Raw genomic sequence first — 9570 nt, 5'->3', positions numbered from 1 at the left:
CTGTAGGTTTATTTATTTTTACACTCTCTTAGCGAGGATTAGTATAGCCTATATAGACAATTAGAATAATATTGTTATTTATTAGGCTACACACGCAGGGCTGTGGTGCTGAGGACAGCTCGCGGGCGGCGACACCCATATTTAGCACAAAAGGATGCTCAGCATTGATTGTCGGGGGACTGGGGAGCGGTCCAACTCCTCTTGCAAGTCATGCTATACAAATAATAGTTTCAACATTCAAACAAAAAAACATTATTAAGTATTTCAATCGTCACCAAGCTGCGTGCAATTTGTCACAATCATCATTCACCTTATAGGCTATAATTGCTGCACCCATAAAGAAACCAATGCTAGTGTGTGTACTGTGTGTGTGTGTGTGTGTGTGTGTGGTGTGTGTGTGTGTGTGTGTGTGTGTGTGTGTGTGTGTGTGCGTGTGCGTGTGTGTCGCTCGCGCGCATGGGCTTATACTTTGATTCAATTTATGATGCCCCCTCCCCCCCCCCCATTCCTGACGCATACCATTTTCAATTTGATGCAAAACGAGCAAATGAACTAAACATGCTATAGAATAGCCTAATACGTGTTAATGTGACTATAGGCTTATATACCGTTATTCATATCGTCGTCGCTTTAATATTGCCGCACGCCCACACCTGCCGTTGTGCCAGCCACACTGTCACAGCCGCGCAGCATAATGCAGAGCCTAGTCGACCCCACCCTACGACAGCTCGCCTCGCCGGCCCCTTCACACACAACCGGCCTCTCGCATCATGACATGACGGGTGGCAATTCTTTATTTATTTTTGGCCGTGACAAAGCCCGTATATATCGAGGAATTCGGGCCATTATAGGCTATAATGAACAGATCAGTGCAGTTGCAGTGACTTATAGAAGCACGAATGGGAGAAATTTTTATCTCGATCCATGACTTGTATAGGCCTATATTTCTTTCTTTCTTTCTTTTTTATAACGGAGAGAGATTTATGACCGGCAATGAAAGAGCAACGATGGTGTGCCGTTTTACTCCGATAGGCTGCTATGGTTGTGATTTATTCGGCTTGATCACATCTTATTGGATCCTAAATGAATTGGACACTTTATTATTATTACTGTTCATGTGAAGAAATTATATTGGATGACATTTATTTATTTATTTCCATGACAGATGACAGGCTTGTGTGTGTGTCAGCCACCATTTAAACATTAACCTGCACGAAAATAGCAGTGAGCTTATGGATCTGCAATTATTTAATGGGTTTGATTTCTCAAATAGTCCTCTGTTGCTGAACCTGCAGGCTCCAATGAAGAAATGGAAGATTCTGGTAGTGGCTCTCAAACAAGCACCCCTAAATCAATATGTATATAGGCTATTATTTGGCAGTTGACCCTTATCTCAAAAGATTGTGTTGAGACCCCAGAAGATTTGTGGGTTTTTTTTTTCCTCTTTCAATAATAGCCAATCTTCAAGCTCACAAGATTAGTTATTTTCGAATAGCCTATAGGTTAAATAAATAGGTTCAAGTGGTTAAAACCCATTCTGACCGGGCACCCATTTTGGTGTTGGCATCATGTTATGCTTTAGCTATTTAAAAATAGCAGATCTACAAGCTCATATCGCGCCACCGAGTGGCGCGATACGAGCTTGTAGGTCTGCTATTTTTGAAAAAATCGAAGAACGACTGACATTTTTAGAATCTGATCTCAGGTCAGAATGGGTTCATCAGACCAGTGTGTGTCCGGCGGAAACCTCGTGTGAATCTGATCTCAGGTCAGAATGGGTTACAATGTGATTTTGATGCTATATTTTGTTGGGGACCCCCAGAGGGAACCCCCCCTCAAGGACTCCCCTAGGGGGTCCCTGCCTGCACACTAGCATAGAAAGCCACAGTGTTCGGGTCACGTGACGTAGATCTGAACCCTTGTGGGCAGAGTGAAGGTGGGGTTACTTAATGCTTATCTTTCAGTTGACTAGACAGCTGATGAATGGCAGTATATGACAGACAGACAGACAATATAGGCAATATAATAAGCGGCTGACCAATCCTATACCGGGAGTCAATATATTATGTCAGCCAGCGGGTTCTTTTCTCGATTAGGTGGAAATCTCGAAAGTGGGCCGGTGATGTGTATTCTCAGGCCGTTGGGGGGGCCAGTAACGATCAGTAAATCGATTGGGTTTCCTGCTTGAATCAATGGAAACCAGACATCGGGCTGTATTTTGCGTGTCTTAAGTATCAGGTCTTATTCCCTAACTTGAGTAAACTAAAGACCTGGAGGCGTGATCAATGCCATTTGGCTATTCTGAGTGGCCAAAGAGCATTGACCACGCCTCCAGGTCTTTAGTTTTCTCAAGTTATAGGTAATAAGACCTGGTACTTAAGACATGCAAAATACAGCCCTATAGTCTCTTGTAAGTTCTAACACATCGGTGTCACCGTTGGTTCTTATAGTGGTGTGTGTTATAGGGCAGGGCAGGGCAGGGTATAGGAATCAGGGCAGGGCAGGGTAGGAATCAGGGCAGGGCAGGGTAGGGCAGGCTGCACGGGCCACCGGGTCTGGCAGTGAAGGTATACACACAGTCATCAATCCATCCTCACTCCTCAGAGCCTGTCACTGTCGGTCAGCAAAGCACCCGATAACGGCACCCACGGCTATTGATGTGTCACACCGGTTGTATATTATTTCCACACCGGCATATCGAGCTGAGCCAGATAAATATGTCGACCTATACGTGTACATTTTCCCGATGATCGCGCACTGAACAGTATTTCTTCTGGTATAGTGGCGATTATGCCATTAACTGTAGGTCGAGGCTGGAATTCTCAACTAAGCACAAAGCCGTATACAGGCTCCGTGGAGGCTCCCAATAGATTCTCTCTTTCCTACATTGCGGCACAGTCATCAGGCCATTATGTGAGTTCCATGTCTTGGGAGTGGGACCCACTATTGATTCCTTTGTGTCAGGCGAGGTAATCTGTTTTTATTTTTCTTCTTTTCTTCTTTTTAAATAAACGTGCACCTTCACTTCACAACATATCCAGTATTATTATAGGCCTATACATACGTATGTCTAAATCAGGCATCACTTTATAGTTGCAACTAATGACCGGTGCCATTATTGACATAATGAATTATGCAACGACATACGCATAAATCTTGTCATTCACTCAGCTAGGTGTGGTCTTCTTAACCCATTCTGAACGGGCACCCATTTTGGTGTCGGCATCATGTCATGCTTTAGCTATTGAAAAATAGCAGATCTACAAGCTCATATCGCGCCACCGAGTGGCGCGATACGAGCTTGTAGGTCTGCTATTTTTTGAAAAATCGAAGAACGACTGACATTTTCAGAATCTGATCTCAGGTCAGAATGGGTTCATCAGACCAGTGTGTGTCCAGTGGAAACCTCGTATGAATAATTACAGAGTACCCCATTGATGGACGTGATTATGAGAGATACATGACTTATGGCCCAATGTCATTTGTCTATACTCAAATCTTTTACCCATTTTTTTTTGTCGTTATAACCAATTGATTCCTCCACACACACATTTCTGTGTTGTCACTGCTGTTGTATATCCTACTCAGCTGAGGAGCACCGCACGGGAGGTCAAAGATCCTTCCAATCCTCCCTGCACCCAACACTCCCCTGCTGACATTTATACTCACTGATAGAGTCTCTCCAACTCTTTAGTAATCAGAAAATTATATTTCAGGATAACAATTTGACCCAATCAGGAGAGAGAACTCACACAGCATTACAGGATAAACAATTGGATTTTGAAGTGACGGTATAAAGAAATGCATGATCAGAGCACAGCAGACACAATAAAAACTGGAACACTATACATTTTAACCCATTCTGACCTGAGATCAGATTCATACGAGGTTTCCACTGGACACACACTGGGTCTGATTAACCCATTCTGACCTGAGATCAGATTCTAAAAATGTCAGTCGTTCTAATGTCTGTTTAGAGCACTTATGGCGTAAATCAAATGGCAGCCACGTCTATGGACTTTTAATGTTTGTTTGGGGTAGCGGTTAAACATTTACGACGTGAGACGTCATGTGGCCGAGGCAAATAAAGTCACCGGGGCAAAAATAGCAGATCTACAAGCTCATATCGCGCCACCGAGTGGCGCGATACGAGCTTGTAGGTCTGCTATTTTTGAAAAATCGAAGAGCGACTGACATTTTTAGAATCTGATCTCAGGTCAGAATGGGTTCATCAGACCAGTGTGTGTCCCAGTGGAAACCTCGTATGAATCTGATCTCAGGTCAGAATGGGCTAAACTACCTCCCCCTGGCCAGCCGGGGGTTGCCTGATGGAGGGGAAAGGAACTGGTTGGAATAACGAGTTCCTTCCACACGCTATACGCCCTGTCAGGTGAAAAGAAGCAGCTTGGATTCCTCATGCATAGCAGGAAGCAATTGACACTGGGTGAAACAATGGGTTGCAAAATCGTGGGATAAAGATTTTGTAAAAATACATACATAAATAAAGTGAAGAGTGTGATTTTTGGAATATGACAGAGCAGGGCGTGGTTTGGTTCGGAGGAAATAAAATGTCTTCGGCACAAAAGAGTAGCGTGGAAGCGTTTTATCTGACCGTTAACACCCCCCCCCCAGGTTCAATAACCTCCCACTTCACAGCCAATCGGGCCTCAGCATTACCCTCGTAACGTTGTGAATATATTGTCGTCTAGTGGCCTGGCTTACAGCAGACTTATCTGTGCTGTTCAGCTGGCCCACAGCCCACGCATACGTGAGTGTGAGTGTGAGTGCCCGTCAGTGCCGTGATCTATGGCAGTGGGTCTCAATGTGTAGTCTGGGGGACACCCAGGGGTCATTGCACAAAATGGAACAAAATACGGACGTTCTCAAACCAGTTTGAAAACCAAAGCCGTAATAGTTCATTTGGTCACCGGTTCCATTTGTACACTCTCAGAGTTAAAGGGATTGTGACATTAAAAAAAAGGTTTTGGAATTTCTTTTAGGTTTTCTAATCTCAATTGCACCCAAAAAACATGAACTTTTAACATTCAGTAGATTTTCTGTGATCTGGGGTTTTCTGGCTCAAACAGGTGCTCTGATTTGCCTGCAGTAAGTGACATCACTTACTGCAAATCCCATATATGTCAATGGGATTTGCCAGCAGATGTCACTGTTTCACTGTGTTGCCTGTTTTCATTGTAGCTCAAAGGCCTTCCAAACCCCAAAGAAAACTTCAGACCACAGAAAATCCACTGAATGTTCAAAGTTCAGGTTTTTTGGGTGTAATTGAGGTCATAAAACCTAAAAGAAAAAAGAAAAATAAATGAAAATGAATGTCATAAAACCTTTAAGTTAACAGGTGTAGATTGAGATCACATAGATAATATAAAATCGTATCAAATTTTGTTGCCTGATTGATATCAAACTCGGGGTTTTTGCAAGGTCTGAGAATCGCTGTGATTTATGGAGCCACGGTTTGCCAGTCAGTCAGTATAGTGCTGTGTTGCCGGGCAGGTTTGCCAAAGCAATATACTATTCTATAATGGTTTTAAACTTTTCAACCCTGCTGATGAGAGAGAGAGAGAGAGAGAGAGAGAGAGAGAGAGAGAGAGAGAGAGAGAGAGAGAGAGAGAGAGAGAGAGAGAGAGAGAGAGAGGAATGGAGCAGCATAATGATTAGACTGAGGTGCAGGATGTACCGGACCGGTGAAGTGTGTGACAGCAAGTGCCAGTGTGCTGGGTGTGCTGGGTGAAATTGTGTCACACTCATACAATATGCATGCATGCACAGTTGCACACACACACACACACACACACACACACACACACACACGATTGTATGGTGATAAAATGTGTTTATATCATGACAACATGCAGCACAGGAAAATACTCAGTGTTCATTTAACTCCAGGGGTGTAACAGTTCATCTAATCCCTTTAGTGGATTAAAAATAAATTACAATCAATTTATTTATCGATTTTAAATAGTAGATTTTGGGGTGAAAACTTTGGCTACACATTCAATATCTGATCTACAGATCAAAATTGCTGGTCTACAAGCTCACAACTCACACGCAAATAATGTACATTTCCGATTCAATATCTGACCTACAGGCGAAGCACATTGCATCGTGACTTGTTGTGAGCTTGTAGATCAGCTATTTTTGTCTGTGTGAGGCAGTGTGAGGGATATCATTCATTCATTCACCAGTATGCATCATTATGTCCATTGGTATACTAATCATGGACTACTGGAGTGATTTCTGAAGCTACATGGCCTTTTCATTCAATCATTCTGGTCCAACAAGCTGTGTCATTTGATTTAACACCGTCGGCACAGCAAGAGAAGACAATCCTTTGAATTGGGATGAATCTGCTTCTTCACATCAAACTATGAATGGAACAGGAGCTTTTGACTACCAAGGTATTCGAGATGCAGACAAATGAGTCAAATGAGTGTCTTGGTGTCTTTAAAAGATCAACTGAACTCTATGTTGAGGTGTAAAGAAGAATGTGAAATTGTTCATTCATCATTGATGTTTCAAGAAAGGTGAAAAGAGGTAAAGAAAGAAATAGGCTACACAGTGTGGCAGTGTGAAATATAATGTGCCCGGTTAAAAGAACAGTGAGATGTAAAAAAAAAAAAGAGAAGAGAAGATATTTGATTCTTTTGTCTCAAACTCTAGTCTTGATTTAGCATCGCTACTTAGTAGTTTCAAAGACAATACATTAACCTCGTAACTGTATGTATATGCTAAAACATATTTGGTTAATACATTTTATATAATATTATATATTGTTGAAAATATAAAAAAGAACTGTTGGGCATGTCCTGTATATAAGGACATGCCCAAAATAGGGATGCCAGGTTGAAAGTGGTAAAGTCCATTTATTTAAGAGAGGGCTTCAACTTTCATGTCTTGCGTGTTACCTCCGCCTGACCCGTGTTCTCGCGCTTGCTCTCTCTAATTATACCAGACGCTCCAAATGACCCTACCCGCCTCCTTCAAACAGCAAGCTATATTAGCGGGTCAACAACGTTGGACTAAAACCCCGAATGCAGGAAACATGACAGCCACCAAAGGAGCGCCTCACGGCCTCCGTAGGTACTTAACACAAATTACCTGCTTCGCTGAACCGCCAATTGCACCACGTCGTGTTGTCGCGCGCGGCAACCTGCCCAAGCAGTCTACTAATAGGCTCATATGCACAGCAGCCATGTTGAAAATACATTGGGTTTGCGGGCCTCTTCCTTACTTCCTTCAAATGTGTCACCAATGATACTAATCTGTTCCATTTAGTGTAGCATGGTTTTCAAACATTTTATTTTCAAATAACTTAACATAACTCTGACCCTCATAACTCTTGGAACCAAATGGACCTGTAAGGGGCCATTTTGGAACCCCTTCAAGGTACCATGAGGTCTGTACCGTGTAGCAGAATGTTTCCAGTGAGCCAACATGCACAATATCAGTTTGGCCTGAATGGAACAAAACCTTCATTAGTATCATTGGTAACACCTGTGAAGGATGTCTTTCCAATATGGCTACTGTGCATACCATTTTGGGATGAAGAAGTTGGTATTTGGCACACAAGAAGGAAGGAGAAAGGCATTATTACGCAGCGTAAGGATAACCCGTGGACAGACGTGAAGAGATAGAAGCCTCTTATTGCAATATGGCCAGACGATCCTATTTATCAACTGCTGAAGGTTACACACAAGAACGAATGACTGCATATTGTACAGGATTATATAGCAAGAGAATGGAGGCGATTGGGTTCCATCACACATTTGCACAATGTGGCATAAAAGGTTTGCGCTCGTACTACAGACTTGGACCGGGAATCCTGACAGGCTGATCTGGAGTCAGTCAGATAAAAGTGGTACAGTATGTGTGTTTGTGTAGACAGTAGGCTACTCATATTAATCTACCAGGTTTAACGTCCAGTCCCCAACGACACACTGCATCCTCGTAACCCTCACTTTACGTCCTATGTCCAAAGTATATATTTTAACACCATATATTTCACTGTATAGGCCTAGTTTATGAATTCATTGAATTGAACAACGTTCCCTGCGGTTCCCTGCTGCAGTTTGACACAGCCAGTATATGAAGGCAAACGCAGAAAATCAAATATGCAAGAATGACGCAACTTTTCTGCCCATTCGCACGAGTCTACCAAAGAAAAGAAATATGCAAAATATTTTAGCAAAGAAAAGCTGATCTATACTCAAAGCTCAAAATGCGTTGCAATGTGACACATTGTCACGATTATTGTTATCATGAATTATCTGCCCTACATATATAGCCTATAAAGGCAAATAGAACCATCACCTTTGTTTATTTTGTTTAATGGACAAAAAGACAGCCCTATAGCACTGGTGGTGATGGAGGAGGGGTTGTTATTGGAAGAGCCTTGACCCTCGCCCTCACACACATGTATTACACTCCCAGGGGTGTCTGACTTTCGCGTCCTCCTACACACCCTTCTACCATTCGTCTTTCTTTGTCCTCCACCTTCTCGACCATCTCGATCTACGGCTGAGCAATTAACCTTCAATATATCGAAACCGATATTACCTTAACCCAACTTAATCTTGCTTGTGTAGGTCAAACAAATAAACTGATCCGCCGATTCTTTGGTTATAAAATATATTTATACATTTATTTATACAGTCATTTGTCTTATTGTATTGTATCATATACTTCGCATACTGGCACAAAAAATACAAGATTCTCACTGCAGCGTGTTTTTAGATCTGCTATTTAGTCATAACGTAGCTACGCAAAAGTTTTAAATAATCCTGATATAGGCACATGGCCCAGCCCTACTCCCATCCTCTCATCCTCCCATCCTTTCATCTACATTTCATTTTTCTTGGTTTCGTCTCCTCCGAGCTCCACTCCCGTCCCTCTCCATACACCCCCCCCCCCCCCACCACCACCACCTTTCCTTTTATCCAAAATCTTTCTACCACCCCCGCTGCGCGCTCTGTGTCTCTCTTTCTTTCTCCTCGAGGGAAGGGGGCTAACAATGCCATTGGAGAGTTGGTGAGAGCTGTAGAGACTTGATCACATTACTTTGGCGTCTGCCGGTCTGCGGGGCTGCAGATCCCAAGAGAAGGAGAGAGAGAGAGAGAGAGAGAGAGAGAGAATGCTGGTTGTTTTCCACTAAAGTCTGTCGACTGCATAGACCTAGAAAAGCAGCATGTTTCCAACTGAAAGAGCATCAGCGCTCTTTTCTGTTTGGAAAATGTCTTTTTTAGGGCTGTCAAACGATTTTCTTTTTTATCAGATTAATCACAGCTTAAAAATGTATTTATCATGATTAATCATCATTCCAACTGTCCGAAATATGGACATATGATTTATGATAATATAACATTAATATCGTCTCTGTCTGGTTCAAAAGTTCTCAGGATTCAAATGTAAAAATAGCAAAAGTAGCAGATCTACAAGCTCAAAAGGCGTCGCTTTGCGCCGCGTTTTGAGATGATATTATGTCTGCTACTTGAAGATTTTGTGTTATGCTGTGGTATGATAAAGTATATGGCGTTATTTTACGGAAATACA

General features: G+C 42.5%; 1 protein-coding gene across 1 annotated transcript in view; it reads right to left on the bottom strand.

Annotated features, from left to right (window-relative positions):
• The window catches only part of LOC310871431 (Y+L amino acid transporter 1), a gene marked incomplete at its 5' end in the record, with an annotated part of 23811 nt that extends 15285 nt beyond the window's left edge, over positions 1–8526 (bottom strand). Inside the window, one exon of the mRNA XM_083782959.1 lies at positions 8483–8526. Coding sequence (XP_083639085.1) covers positions 8483–8526 — 44 coding nt within the window. The remainder of the gene's footprint in view (positions 1–8482) is intronic.
• Between the last annotated feature and the right edge of the window lie 1044 nt (positions 8527–9570).

Source organism: Protomyctophum parallelum (assembly GCF_964188405.1).
Source record: "Protomyctophum parallelum genome assembly, chromosome: 1".
NCBI classification, from domain to species: domain Eukaryota; kingdom Metazoa; phylum Chordata; class Actinopteri; order Myctophiformes; family Myctophidae; genus Protomyctophum; species Protomyctophum parallelum.
The sequence above is the reverse complement of the archived record's forward strand: the minus strand, read 5'-3'. Positions and strand labels throughout refer to the sequence as shown.